At 36.8% G+C, this 15,893-nt stretch overlaps 1 protein-coding gene across 4 annotated transcripts in view; it reads left to right on the top strand.

Moving 5' to 3' along the window:
* LRBA (LPS responsive beige-like anchor protein) overlaps nt 1-15,893 on the top strand; it is a 725,574-nt gene that overhangs the window by 226,178 nt on the left and 483,503 nt on the right. For all 4 annotated transcript variants that reach the window (XM_079919265.1, XM_079919266.1, XM_079919268.1 and 1 more), the window contains one exon: nt 12,822-12,886. In XM_079919265.1, coding sequence (XP_079775391.1) covers nt 12,822-12,886 — 65 coding nt within the window. The remainder of the gene's footprint in view (nt 1-12,821; nt 12,887-15,893) is intronic.

Raw genomic sequence — 15,893 nt, forward strand, 5'->3', positions numbered from 1 at the left:
ATTAGGACCAAAGCTTTATTGGTAGATGTAGTATGAGGTTTGGAAAAATTTGATTCTGAAGATATAATTTCATAGCATAAACATAAATGATGCTTTATTTTCTCCTAATGAATACATTTCACAGTTATTTACTTTTCATTTGATGTAAAATTTTGAATACTGAAATTAAATCTCACTTTGTATTAAGAATTTATTCAATGAGCACATAGTATCAGTTTACAGTGGTCACTGTTCAGAGTGGTAGACTCCAAATGGTTAAACAGCAGGGGAGTTTTCTGCTTTTAGTTAAAAACTGCTGTTTTCTATATGCCTTATTTACTACATTTTAAATTCTTAATGTTGTGTGCTGTGGGATTGGGCATGCAAAAGTCAGCAGAAAGAGTCTGGTTTTTTCATCTAGAGCTATTACTTGCTGTACAATAATAAAGGCACTATTTTATTGGGTTACTTGTAATTAACTTCAGCACTAGGCATTCATATAAATCATTCGTAATCTGTTTTCTTTAGATTTTTATTCTTTTAAACTGGTTTAATGTACTTGCTTTCTGTTATCTTTTTACATATGGATGGAGGTTGTAATTGCTTTTTGGAATTAGGCTGTCAGAAACCAACATATATGTGAATTCAAGAAATGACTGAGGCAAGCTAATGAATTTTATATAACATTTTATAGAGATTTGTTACTGAAGTATTATCTAGTAGTATTTGTTTTGTTGCAAATTTAATAAATAACCATACTCTCAAGTTAAAAAGTGTCTACAGATTTAGAAATTTTAAATGGCAACAATTATTAATTAGAAAATATATTTACTATGTTTTTCAAAATCCTGAGATAGCAAAGACATGAAATTTCTTTGAACACTTGTCTGTCAATTTATTGACATTCTTCTTTTAATTTTAAACATTTGAATCTTCATATATTTTCCATAATATTAGCTGATAAATGCCATTTCATAGATTAACTAGTATGTAATTTATATTATTTTGTTTACAACTTTTTTATGATTATTAGTTTAAAATTGAGTGAAAATGAATTAGAGAGAGCCTTTTTGAGTAAAAAAAGAGGCATCTAAAAAGAAACACATATGTATGTCTGGCTGAGTTTAAGTAACTGTATTATTCAAAATTAATGTTAGAAAACAAAACTTTGTCTCTAAAATTACCTTCATTTTATAAATGTTTACAGTGATTTGTAGAAAGAGTTTAGAGGTATAGGTAGTTTTATTCTCTCCCAGGACACCAAAAGCTTGACTTGATGATCCCTATAAAAGGAATGTTAGGTGTATTGAGGTGGGGGATGGGAGGCATGAAGAATGTACCATGTCCTGAAAGTAGTGCTTTTAAAGATAATTCAGTTGGTAAATACTTTTTATTATAGCTGAGTACATGAGATGGTTTAAAAATCTTTTTAAAATAAGTAGCTGTTTTATATAGTTTTAATGGAAGTCTTTCATGTTTCCTCTCCAGCAGTCTCTAATGAACGCTCCTTGTAATTTCAGTGCAGGCTTTGAGATTCCCTAAAGACTTGACTTCAGACCTCAAAGGGCAGCAATTGCCACATGTCTGGAGAACTGGAGTTGCCAAACAGACTGATCATGTACTAATAGGACACATTTATATAGCTTCTGAACATGAAGCCTTGATATAAGCTTAATGATGATCGTCTGTTGAGAGCTTGTTGCTGGAAAGGGTTAGAGCAACTTTTGTCACCTTTATTGAAATCAAGCTTTCTTTATTGATTAGTGAAAGATCTTGACTATATTGACGCCAGTTTGGAAGTTATTTGAAAGATCATTGTTGACTGGAGAATATGTTTTTTCTGAAAAAGTTTAAAAACAGATTTTTAAAGAAACTTGCAAATTTAGTAATTTTAAAGTATGCTTAAACACAACACCAGGGGATTATTGCTTTTTTGATTATTTACAAACAATTTAAAACTATATTGTAATCACGTACTTGATTGCATGGTTATCTCAACTTTTTGGGGTTTTTTTTTGTTTTTTTTGCGGTACGCGGGCCTCTCACTGTTGTGGTCTCTCCCGTTGCGGAGCACAGGCTCCGGCCGTGCAGGCTCAGCGGCCAAGGCTCACGGGCCCAGTCGCTCCGCGGCATGTGGGATCTTCCTGGACCGGGGCACGAACCCGTGTTCCCCTGCATTGGCAGGCGGACTCGCAACCACTGTGCCACCAGGGAAGCCCTATTTTGTCAATCCTATAAATAGTTATTTTCTCAATATTCAATTACTTCCACATAGTAAATGTTCAAAAGCATTTGTTAAATAAGCAGTTATGAAACTGAACCATTTGCTAATCCAACTTTAATAGAATTTTTCTTTCTTTTCTCTATTTTGTAGTTATCTGTGTATATATTTTGTTTATAAACTGAGCCATAATACTTGTACAAACTAGGTGTACAATTTAGATGTACATGTTCACAAAAATCATCAAATCGAAAACTTGCCAAAAGGTAAAATTTTCTTTTGATATTTCATGTAATGATTTGTTTTACCCTCTATAGAGACAGTGGAATAAAACCTGTTCTTTACTATTATGCTATAGTCTTTCCTGGTATGTGGTTCCTCAAGTTTCTGTTAGATATGCTGTTGAGAGAGTGCTGACACAAAGTGCAAACAATGCTGAAAAGTTCTTGATAGTTTACTTTGAGCACTTAAGATTACTATATCATGACTATGAACCAGTTTTCTCTGGTTTTGACCTTTAGTCCTGGGCATAATGTGGTTCTCAATTTTGTGTTAATACATTCCCTTCCTCATTTGAGCTCTCCTTTGTGGCCTACTCCCTTGACTCCTAATAGTGTTTCTGACATGTATCTAGGTACTTGGAACTATATCCAGCCAATTTGATTTATTTTACAAAGGCATAGATAACTGTAACATCTTAAAATATTAATATTGATATTCTATTGAAAAGCAGAAGCCTTTAAATTTTTAATTTTTTGTAAGAAAACTGAAATAATTTGATGAGTTTAGGTGTTTGTTAACAAATTATTCTTCATTCCATTTTTAAGTTAAATTATGTTTGGGGGGCTTCCCTGGTGGCGCAGTGGTTGAGAGTCCGCCTGCCGATGCAGGGGACACGGGTTCGTGCCCCGGTCCGGGAAGATCCCACATGCCGCGGAGCGGCTGGGCCCGTGAGCCATGGCCGCTGAGCCTGCGCGTCCGGAGCCTGTGCTCCGCAACGGGAGAGGCCACAACAGTGAGAGGCCCGCGTACTGCAAAAAAAAAAAAAAAAAAAAAAATTATGTTTGGATCCTTAGGTCAATACTTAAAAAAAAGGAGAATATTTTATTACCAATAGCAATGAAGTTAATTTTATTTGGTAGGATGTAAAATACTATCTTTAAAAAAAAATTCTTAATAGTTTATTTTCATAATTTTTTTTTAACATCTTTATTGGAGTATAATTGCTTTACAATGGTGTGTTAGCTTCTGCTTTATAACAAAGTGAATCAGCTATACATATATCCCCATATCTCCTCCCTCTTGAGTCTCCCTCCCACCCTCCCTATCCCACCCCTTTAGGTGGTCACAAAACACCAAGCTGATCTCCCTGTGCTATGCGGCTGCTTCTCACTAGCTATCTGTTTTACATATGGTAGTGTATATATGTCCATGCCACTCTCTCACTTCATCCCAGCTAACCCTTCCCCCTCCCCATGTCTTCAAGTCCATTCTCTACGTCTGTGTCTTTATTCCTGTCCTGGCCCTAGGTTCTTCAGAACCTTTTTTTTTAGATTCCATATATATGTGTTAGCATACAGTACTTGTTTTTCTTTTTCTGACTTAATTCACTCTGTATGACAGACTCTAGGTCCATCCAACTCACTACAAATAACTCAATTTCGTTTCTTTTTATGGATGAGTAGTATTCCATTGTATATATGTGCCACATCTTTTTTATCCATTCATCTGTCGATGGACACTTAGGTTGCTTCCATGTCCTGGCTATTGTAAATAGCGCTGCAATGAACATTGTGGTACATGACTCTTTTTTTTTTTTAACATCTTTATTGGAGTATTATTGCTTTACAATGGTGCGTTAGTGTCTGCTTTATAACAAAGTGGATCAGTTATACATATATATATGTCCCCATATCTCTTCCCTCTTGCATCTCCCTCCCTCCCACCCTCCCTATCCCACTCCTCTAGGTGGTCACAAAGCACCGAGCTGATCTCCCTGTGCTATGCGGCTGCTTCCCACTAGCTATCTATCTTACGTTTGGTAGTGTATATATGTCCATGCCACTCTCTCACTTTGTCCCAGCCCTTCCCCCTCCCTGTATCCTCAAGTCCATTCTGTAGTAGATCTGTGTCTTTATTCCTGTCTTGCCCCTAGGTTCTTCAGAACTTTTTTTTTTTTTTTTTTTTTTTTTGCGGTACGTGGGCCTCTCATTGTCGTGGCCTCTCCCGTTGCGGAGCACAGGCTGTGGACGCGCAGGCTCAGCGGCCATGGCTCACGGGCCCAGCCGCTCCGCGGCCTGTGGGATCTTTCTGGACGGGGGCACGAACCCGTGTCCCCTGCATCAGCAGGCGGACTCTCAACCACTGCGCCACCAGGGAAGCCCTGAATATTATTTTTTATCAAGGAAAACATATATTATTTCACAGATCTAATAATAGTATAAAACTTAAACTGAAAACAGCAATTCCCTGCTGCAATTCTTCTTCTCTCCCTTGATTCTTACTTTCTTGAAGGAGCCACATTCAGATCTCTTAGCTTTTGACTCTGCTAGTTACTTTCATATTTCTAAATGATAGCTATTTCTGGATTTCTGTTTTAGATATTATCTAATGTCTTCTATGGAAGATGACTATTGAGTACTTATATTGCTGTCCCTGTTCATTTTATGTACTCTCTTGTTTCCAGGACAGTTATATCATAGTATTTAGTTAAAACCATACCTAGCATTTACATTTTCGTGACAATGTAAATATCTGTGCAGACCCACAAAACGTACCATGCTTACCCAGCCACCTTCCCTCTCCTTCCTCCCTCCTTCCTTCCTTCCTTCCTTCCTTCCTTCCTTCCGTCCGTCCTTCTTCTCTCCCTCCCTCCCTCCCTGCCTCCCACTTGTTTGTCTCTCTTTCATTGATTCTCCTGGAATTAGTAACTTCCTACTTTTTTTGTTAATTTAAATTTCTGTGTACCCACCACAAATTTATTTCTGAATTTTCCACTGAAATCATATAACTTCTACCAGTGTAATGAACACACTTGGTATCTATTGGTTCAATTCTTTTCCTTGGAGATACAGTACCCGGAGTTCTGTTTTCTTGTTCTTGCCTGGATTGGTTACTCCTTAGTTGTGTAGAAAGGTGTCATCTGGAGGCTTCTTTTATCATCAACCTAGATGTTTCCTCTTCTCCCTCTTATGCTATAGTGTCTATTTCCTGTGTCCTATAGTGGCCTTCTTTTATGAAAGATACACTGATTCAGCATTTATTGATCACTTATTCTATATGTGCTGGTCACTGTCCTAGCACAGGAAATAGGAGAGAATAAAACAGAGAAAAGCAAAAAAGAAATCTAATCGGCAGTAAGTATGCCATGGAAAAATTAAAGCAGAACTGGGATGGAGGATGATAGTGGGGTCTCTGTATTAATTTTGATGAGGCATGTCCTCTGTAATTTCTTAAAAGAGAATGCATGACAGAATTTTTTAGACCTTGCTTGTATGAAAATGTCTTTTTTTTTTTAATCTTTATATGTGACTGGTGGCTTGTTGGGATATTAGTATTACAGGCTGAAAATTGTAATCTTTCCAATTATTTTTTTCTCTGTGAGAGCTTTTAGTATTTTTATTATTTTAAAAAGTGTTTGTTGTTACTGGATTGTACCTTGATGTGGGTGGATCTTTTAAAATCCATTGTCTTTGATATTTAATGTAAACTTTTTCAGTCTGAAAAAGTATGTACTTATGTTCAGAGAAGTTTTCTTGAATTATATCTATGGGAATTCCTTTCTCTGTATTCTCATTTCTGTTTCCAGAACTCCTCTTAGTTAGATGTTGAACTGTCTGGATTAATTATCTAATTTTCATATCCATTCTCACCTGTTTTTCCTTCATTTTATCTTTTATTTTACTCTTCTAAGAGCCTTTTTCAACATCTTCCAGTAGTTCTTTCAAAATTTTTATTTGTTATTATACTCTTAATTTCTAATAGCATTTTCTACTTTTCTGAGGTTTTCAGGGGAGATGGGAGGGGAGAGCTGGACGGTTAATTTTATGTCAACTTGACTATGTCATGGGGTATCCAGATACTTGGTCAGACATTATTCTGAGAGTTTCTGAATGAGATGAACATTGAAATCGGTAGGCTTTGTAAAGCAGGTTGTCCTTCCTGATGTGGATGGGCCTCATCCAATCAGTTGAAGGCCTGACTAGCACAAAAAGGCTGAGCATTCCCTGAGTAGAGAGAATTCTACTTGCTTGACTGCCTTGGAACTGAGATGTCACTTTTTCCTGCCTTTGTCCTCAAACTAACATATTGGCTCCTTTTGGGTTTTGAGCCTAGTGCCCTTCAGTCTGGAACTACACCATTCATTTTCCAGATTTTTATGCTTTTTGGCTTGGAGTAGAGTTACACCATCGGCTCTCCTGGTTCTTCTGCTTGCTAACTCGCCCTGCAGAGACTTGTCAGCCTCCATAATTATGTGAGCCACTTTCTTAAAATAAATAAAATACATATCTCTGTCTTGTTGGTTCTGTTTCTCTGGAGGACTCTGTTTTTCATACGATAAATTTCATCTGTTGTGCAAAGAGAGGGTTATCTGGCTCCCCAGATGTTCTGGGCTCCAATAAGATGGTCCATGTTACAACTCCTGCTTCAGTTCTTCTTAGAGATTAAAGGAGCTCCCAAGGCCTGTGATCATGGGCACTGCTGAGGGCCACAGACTCTTGGCTTGGAGAACTCTAATACAGAGGCAAAGAGGTACCCGTGAATGAAAAAGTAACCCTGCCCTGAATTTTTACATGAAAGTTTTTACCTTTCTGATGGTATTAATTATACTTTTCTTTAGTCTTCCTCTCCCTACCCCATTAACAATACTTTTTAATATTTTAATTTGTTAATATTTTGTCCTTTTTTTTTTTTTTTTTTTTTTTGCGGTACGCGGGCCTCTCACTCTTGCGGCCTCTCCCGTTGTGGAGCACAGGCTCCAGACGCGCAGGCTCAGCGGCCACGGCTGACGGGCCCAGCTGCTCCGCGGCATGTGGGATCTTCCCAGACCGGGGCACGAACCCAGGTCCCCTGCATCGGCAGGCGGACTCTCAACCACTACGCCACCAGGGAAGCCCCCTGTCCATTTTTAATAATTATTTTTTTTCCTGCTTGTTTCTTTGGTGTCTGTCATTCATATGAGTCTCTCCTCTAATGACTAGTGACCCTTTGTGCTCATGTTTAAGTGTATTGCACAAAAGTCTATGTGCCTATGTATGTGCTGTCTGCTGGTGGTGAATGAGCTTTATTTTAAATGTTATCATGGCTTCTCGTTTTTCTCAGAGAACACTTCTCTAATATTGCTTGATGTCTCATGGTTCAGTAAGCATACTTTCAAGTTATTTTGTTTTTTACAATAAGGCTTTTTAAAGTGTTCAGAGGTTTACTCCTCTGGAAAGTAAATATCCAGTCTCTTACCATGGTTGGGATGGCCATCGATATGAGGAGAGGAGCTCAGATTCTGTGTTTTTTATACCAGCTTTTATTCATTTAAACTCCTTTCATCCCTGTCCCTCAGCCATCCATATATGTAATCAGTGCCTTCAATTCTTGGCCTTTCTAAGGGTTTTGTAACAAGCATTTGTCTGCTTCAAGTTATTTCCCTTCAGGTTGTAGAGAAATTTTTTAACTCTCTCTCATTACTCTTGTCCTCTCTTTAGTATTTTTGTTCTTGTTTTTTGCTGTTTAACCAAAGTCACTCATTTTATACCTTTTTTTTTTTTTTTTGCGGTACACGGGCCTCTCACTGTTGTGGCCCCTCCTGTTGTGGAGCACAGGCTCCGGACGTGCAGGCTCAGCGGCCATGGCTCACGGGCCTAACCGCTCCGTGGCATGTGGGATCTTCCTGGACTGGGGCACGAACTCATGTCCCCTGCATCGGCAGGCAGACTCTCAACCACTGCGCCACCAGGGAAGCCCTATACCTTTTTTATTTTAAGAGTAGAACATAGTTTAGTGATTTTCTAGCCGACTAGAATAAAAAAAAAAATTGATATACATTTAATGTCAGTATCGATGGCTTGACCAGAAAAGAAAAAAGGTGGCAGCATGGAGTATATGCAGTCTATCTTGTCAATCTGTAGCTTGATTTTATTTGCTTTAGAGCATGGTAATATTTGGGAATTACTTTTAAAATTCAGATAAATTCATGTGCTGTACTCAAGACACTAAAATATGTTGTAGGAGATTATCAAATTTATAGAAAACTGTCAAGTTCACTTTAGGGAAGTTAAAGTTGTATCAAAATATTATAAATTAATATATAGCACATTTATTGGTGCCCTTTTTCTCTATATTTGTTTGTTGATGGTGGGGAGGCATAGAATTAATTTAGTTGATGAAGTCTTGTTTTTCCCCCAACCCAAGTTTGGTGGACTTTTACCACCAAAAGCACATGTTTGAAAATTGATGTAACTCTGTTTATTTACTAGATTTCACTAATATATACTATCTCTGTTCTTGTTGTATGACTTAAGAGCATTAGTAAGCTAAGAGTATATTTTAGTAAAAATTGACTAATCAACAGTTATGGCCTTAGGAAGTGATAGTCAATTAAATACAGCTTAGAACAGGTATGAAATTATTGACTCAGTTGTGTTTTGAGTCCTTCCTCTCCAAAGTGCTGAAGTGTGTTTTAAAATTACTTAGCTGCATTAGTGGTTGGATTTGAGGCTTTTAACATGTTTTTCATCAATACCTCTGGGAAAAGAATAACCAAAACCTTTAAATGTATGGTGCATTTTGCATTGCTGTATAATTGTAAATACTATGATGAAATATTGAAATGATCATGAGAGACGATAACCATTAAGCTTTTCTTTCAACTGTTAAAACTCACTAAAGGTTATCTTGAGCTGTGGTTTGTGAAATTGTTTAGGCTAACACCTTCTTTAGTAATTGTCTCAGAAGTGCAGAAAATGCTTTAGGATAGCATGAATCTTCTTTGTAGTTTAGGTGACTTCCTTAAGGATTGTAGTCAGTGTTTTAGTATGGAGAAAACTTGTTGGCTTTGACTAGCAGCTGGGTTTATTAAAACAAATTAATTTCCTATTCTCATGGGTTTCAGCTTCTTTTTACCTGGGTTATTAATTCCTATCAGTATATCTTTATGTACCTGGTATGTGATATTTTATTAAATGTTAAATAGTTTATAATTAGGAATGGATTATAGGCAAATTAAAACTCTGATATCTTTAAGAATTGTGAGATTATTAGAACTACCCAAAGCATAGGTAAGATTTGTACTTTCACTTCATTTCTCATTTAGTCTAATTTTTTTAACTGGTGAAAAAGTTTTATTGCAGGTGTTTATTAGATAGCTGTTACTACAAGTTAAATAATATGAGTTTATAGGTGATGTTTGAGAAAACAAGAATCCAGATGTATTAGCAGTCATAAATATGTTTCTGAGCTTTTGTAAGAAAAATTGGACTCTTCCAGTTCTATGTGTATTTTCATGTCTAATTTGTTTTTAATTTAAAAGAAAAAAATTGTGACATACCAATTTAAGTTGAAGTCATAAAATTTTTAGATGGTAATGTTTTTATAGTTATAGTAACTTTAACTAGTTTTCTATCTGACCTAAATCATGCTGTTTAAAATCTTTGTGAAATTTAAAATCTTTGTGAAATTTAAATTTACATTATCAGTAAAAGTCAGTTTGTATACATAAATGAAAATAAAATCAAAGTGATGTTTACCTGTATACTTAAAATTTGAGTGTCTCTACTGTTACTGATGGTTTTCATGTGGGGTTTGAGTTTTGTATGACATAAAAATCCCCACCTGTTGCCGTTTTAAATCAGAGAAAATGGATTTGAGAAAAATAATACTAGTAGATACTTTTGAAAATAACATGTGTGATCTAAAGAATTATATATGGGGTAACCTCTTGCCTTTCTTCCTAATTTCTTTTTTTCTAGCGAGAAAAGTAACTATTTTCTTTTTACTAAATTTAATTTCCCTTTTGAGAATTTTCCCTCAAGTAAGTGATCTAAAGGAAAACTCAGTTTAAGGTCTTGCCCCCTCATACTCTGGTGCTGTATCAGATTTCCAGGTGGCTTGCTGAGATTGCTCTGTTGGGCATAAGAGCTGAGGAGTGAGATTTTGCTTCTGTTCCTTGACTAGGGCATCCCTCTGTTACCATCCTTTCTGATTCCCTGCTGTCTATCATCAAAGGTCACAACTGTGTTTTCCTTATCCCCTCAAAGCCTCAACTATGTGTACATCTTTCTGTGATAATTTTCTGACTCCTCCAAGGGCATGCGTTACTGTGAGGCTGTTTTAGGTCCATCTACCATTAAATCTGTCTCTATCTACTCTTCCTGTGCATTACTAGGTTTAGGGCAGCTCTTTGAGTCTTGGCATCTCCCTGTGCTCTGCCTCGGAAGTGAGGTGTGGAACCTTCTGGACCAGGATCAAAAAACTTACCTGCGGTTTCTGCTTTTTCCTCTTTTCTTCCTCCTATTTCTGAGAAGAGTGGAGGGTATGACACATCCTCTTCTCTCAGAGGTTTACTTCTTCATGGAGTTTGATTGCTTTCCTTTGTATTGTCTGTCTGTTTACTTCATTTTGCTGGAAAGAAAAGGATTTTAAATTAGATGGGTATTTCCATTTATCCTTGACTTGGTTTACCTTAGTGAAAGAAATAGAAGATCTCTATTTTGTTGTTTCAATATGCTGGCAATTGTGAATTTTGAGACTATATATTTTGGACTTATGAGCCACTAATTTCTAAATGTTTGAAAGTTGTTGAATCATAAAATCACACATCTGTAAGAATTTTTTTAAGGGGGTATCGAGGGCCTAGAGATGTATAGTGATCTGTTTATGGACATATCCTGTTAGTGTCATAGTCAGTTTGAGAACATAGATCCCATGACTTCTTGTTCCTCAGCAACACATTGCTTTATCTTCTCACCTAGTCCTAGCCAATTACTACCCTCAAATGTTCTGACTGACTTTATATCTACTTTTCATTCTACTGTATATGTTCTGTTAGTATATTCTTGCTGACACTATTCATGAAATAGAACTCTATAACAAAATTATGGCAAACAGCCATTTCAGTCCTGAGGGCCACCTTGGGTTTTTCAAAACATGAAAGTAATAAATACTGGGGATAAAAAGGAGAAAGTAGCTGTGAAAGGATGAGGCTTAAAACTAAATCAGAATTTGGCATGACACAGAACAGTCTTCAGGGGTGAAATTACATGGAATTAAAAACTCTTCAAGGTGTTAGATTCAGAATATATGAATACTGCTTATGATAACAGTGGTAAGGTCCCCAGCACTGTCTTTTGTTTTGACCATTATAAAAGGACAAAAAAAGATTAGTTAAAGGATATTATGTAGGTGGAATAGAAGGGCTCTTCAGTTTTAAGGAACATAAAGATTATGTATATATGTCTAGTTCTTTAAAAAATACAGATATGCATGCATTGGCATTTCTCAAATCTAGCTACATTTCAATTCATGTGGGCCCAGCTTTATTGGATTAATGCGTATTTTATATCTGTTTTGAGATGAGGCTTAAAAAATTCATTTCTGTATATATTAATGGTTAATTTTCTTCTGAGGCTTTTTAAAGAAAATATTTATTTACTTTTTATTTTTGGCTGAGTCAGGTCTTAGTTGGGGCATCGGGGGTCTTTCGACGCGGCACCCAGGCTCTTCGTTGGGGCACGCAGGCTCTTTGTTGCAGCACGTGGGCTTCTCTCTAGTTGTGTTGCGCGGGCTTGTCTGTAGCTGTGGTGCACAGGCTCCAGAGCATGTGGGCTCAGTAGTTGCAGCACGGGGGCTCTCTAGTTGTGGTGCTTGGGCTCCAGAGCACGTGGGGTCTGTAGTTGCCGCACACAGGCTCTCTAATTGTGGGGCGCAGGCTTACTTGCCCTGTGGCATGTGGGACCTTACTTGCCCTGCATCGGAAGATGGATTCTTAACCACCGGAACACCAGGGGGCTTTTTAATGGATAACTTATTCATAAAGAATATATTAATAATTTTATGCCATCTTTTGCTAATTCATATGCTAGTAAATTATAGTTTTTCAGCTTACAAGTAGTCTAGCCAAATTCACTGATCTCTCGTCTCTTTCTTAATCATTAATCAATTTTTGTAGAATGTGTGCTATTATTAAGTTTAGGGAGATACTTAATTCCGTCTTCCCCTCATTTGGGGTGATGCATCTCTTAAAGAAACAAAAACAAAACCTCTGTCCTTGGTCTTCTTTGCTGCTTTCCTTTCAAACTGTTTCAGTTAAATTAGTAGGATATAATGGTACAGAACTGAAAGGGCAAGATAAATATAGATAGGCTCATTTAGTTTATCTAGAATCAAATTGTTGCTAACTTGTTTAGTTTACTTTTTAATGTCAACTGTTCATGTGTTCATGGGGCTGCAGTGGGTAGGCAGCATGTTTAACAAAACTTTTCCATTAAGATTTTTTGGAACTTAATTAATTTCCATTAAATCAGTTTCAATTAAGTATGAAATTGATATGGGTGATGTTTTTCATAATTATTGTTTTAAAGAAATAACATACTGAGTGAAATTTGTTCAGCTATTTTCTGCTGTTTTTTAGGAGTGGCAGAATTCTATTCAGAAGAATGCAGGCCTTGCTTTTATTGAACTTGTCAACGAAGGAAGGTAATCTATTTTATGTCCATGTATATTTTACTTTAAAATGTTATTGTATTTTTGCCATCGGAACTGATATTTTTGGTACTATATTGTTTTTGCAGTCAGTGATATAGTGAGCTTAGATATTAATTATTACAAATATTTCAATATTTAATCATTTTGTTCTCTTCATCGTTATGTGCTTAATGATAAAGTCAGTTCTTTGTTTTTCAGTAAGTAAACCTTTGGCAAAAGTATACTGATGATTCTATTAGCAGATATAAGGAAAACTGATACTTATTTGGGCTTCCTAGAAAATTCTATTATATTTGTAGAGCCAATAAATAGACTAATATGGTCTATATTATCTCTCCTATGTCATGGCCTGGGCATAAGGGAAGAAGAATTCAAGGAAAGAATAGTCAGTAGTAGGAAAGAAAAGTGAAGTACAGAGATAAAAAGAAAGATACAAGGAAAAAATAGATTTAAGAAAGTGAGAGAATTAAAGGGTAAGAATAAATTGAGGAAATGATGAGTGGACTACTTTGGGTCTGTTTCGTGTCAGTTGATGTTTTCTTTTTTAAAAAAATAAATTTATTTATTTATTTATTTTGGATGTGTTGGGTTTTTGTTGTGGCCCGCGGGCTTTCTCTAGTTGTGGTGAGCGGGGCTACTCTTCATTGCAGTGTGCAGGCTTCTCATTGCGGTGGCTCTTGTTGCAGAGCGAGGGGTCTAGGCGCGTGGGCTTCAGTAGTTGTGGCTCGCGGGCTCTAGAGCACAGGCTCAGTAGTTGTGGCATATGGGCTTTGCTCCGCGTGCATGTGGGATCTTCCTGGCCCAGGGCTCGAACCCGTGTCTCCTGCATTGGCAGGCGGATTCTTAACCACTGCGCTACCAGGGAAGCCTGTGGCAGTTGATTTTGGATTACTTGGACTGAAGACCCAGGGTATAGATTAAAAGGTGTGCCATTGGAAATAGCATTCTGAACAAAATTATTGTTTAAGAATGTTTTTTATACTGTTCTGTCTAGAGTTGAGATTGACACCATCACTATAGGAATAATTTGAACTAGTAACTAGGAGTTTAACCTCTGTCTCGTTAATGTTGTAGAAGAGGTACTGTTAACTTTACTTTATAGTAAATGCTACTAAAGTTATTTCACTCAGTAAATAATCATAGGTGCTCACAGAGTGGTGTTGAATACAAATAAATAAACCTGCAACTAATGCCATATGGTAAATTCTGTGCTAGAAGTATTTACATATAGGTTATTAAGGTAGGAATGTGAAAAAAGAGAAAGACTACACAATTTAGTTCAGAAGAATTAGGCAGAACCTCCCCAGGGAAACATGATTCCTGAGATGTATTTTCAAGAATGAGTAAGGTTAGTAATGTAGACTTTGGAAAAGTGGGGATTATGGATAAATTGGAGGACATATGTGTGAAAAGCATTCTAAATAGAGGAAATAGAATATCTGAAGATACTGTGATGTGGGAAGGTGTGTATGTACGTGTGTGTGCATGTGTATGTGTGTGAATTGTTGGAATAGAATTGGTTATCTGGACCATAAAAGGTCTAATGTGGTGTATTTGGATTTTCATCTGAAGGCAATGGGAAGCCTTGAAAGGTCTTAAGAAAGTATTATTATGATACTTGGGTTTTGGAAGGATAACTAGCAGTGATGTTTAGGATGGGTTGAAGCAGAGGAGACCTAATTGAAATCAAGAACAATAACAAGTCTATTGCAGTGATCTATATGAGGAACAGAGCTAAATTGTAGTCTGGAGTCTGGAAAGTGTTGGGAAATCAATAAATATTTCTCAATGAGTGAATGACTAATAATTTAGTCTTACTTTTAGCAAAAATTTCAAAGTGCTTATTCATCAAAAAAATAACTCTTTGGCTGAATTTCAACACTGAGGTATTAGATACTTTTAAAGTTTATATATAGGAAAAGAGTTAGTGAGTGCTGTTGGTCGAATATGTATTTGTTCTACTTAATGCAAAACACTGATTAACACCAGTTCTTTTTTTTAAGAGAAGTGGTTATAAAAGTCTATTTTGCAAATGAAGCAACTGACAAAGGATTAATCTCCAAAATTTACAAGCAGCTCATGCAGCTCGATATCAAAAAAACAAACAATCCAATCCAAGAATGGGCAGAAGACCTAAATAGACATTTCTGCAAAGAAGATGTACAGATTGCAAACAAACACATGAAAGAATGCTCAACATCATTAATCGTTAGAGAAATGCAAATCGGAACTACAATGAGGTATCACCTCATACCAGTCAGAATGGCCATCATCAAAAAATCTACAAACAATAAATGCTGGAGAGGGTGTGGAGAAAAGGGAACACTCATACACTGTTGGTGGGAATGTAAATTGATGCAGCCACTATGGAGAACAGTATGGAGGTTCCTTAAAAAACTACAAATAGAACTACCATATGACCCAGCAATCCCACTACTGGGCATATACCCTGAGAAAACCATAATTCAAAAAGAGTCATGTACCACAATGTTCATTGCAGCTCTATTTACAATAGCCAGGACATGGAAGCAACCTAAGTGTCCATCAACCGATGAATGGATAAAGAAGATGTGGCACATATATACAATGGAATATTACTAAGCCATAAAAGGAAACGAAATTGAGTTATTTGTAGTGAGGTGGATGGACCTAGAGTCTGTCCTACAGAGTGAAGTAAGTCAGAAAGAGTAAAACAAATACCGTATGCTAACACATATATGTGGAATCTAAAAAAAAAAAAGGTCATGAAGAACCTGGGGCAAGACGGGAATAAAGACGCAGACTTACTAGAGAATGGACTTGAGGACACGGGGAGGGGGAAGGGTAAGCTGGGACAAAGTGAGAGTGTGGTAGTGTATATATTGACAAATGTTAAAAAATGTTAAATAGATAGCTAGTGGGAAGCAGTCGCATAGCACAGGGAGATCAGCTCCATGCTTTGTGACCAGGTAGAAGGGTGGGATAGGGAGGGTTTGAGGGAGGGAGACGTAAGAGGGAA

This window comes from Stenella coeruleoalba, assembly GCF_951394435.1.
Source record: "Stenella coeruleoalba genome assembly, chromosome: 4".
NCBI lineage: Eukaryota > Metazoa > Chordata > Mammalia > Artiodactyla > Delphinidae > Stenella > Stenella coeruleoalba.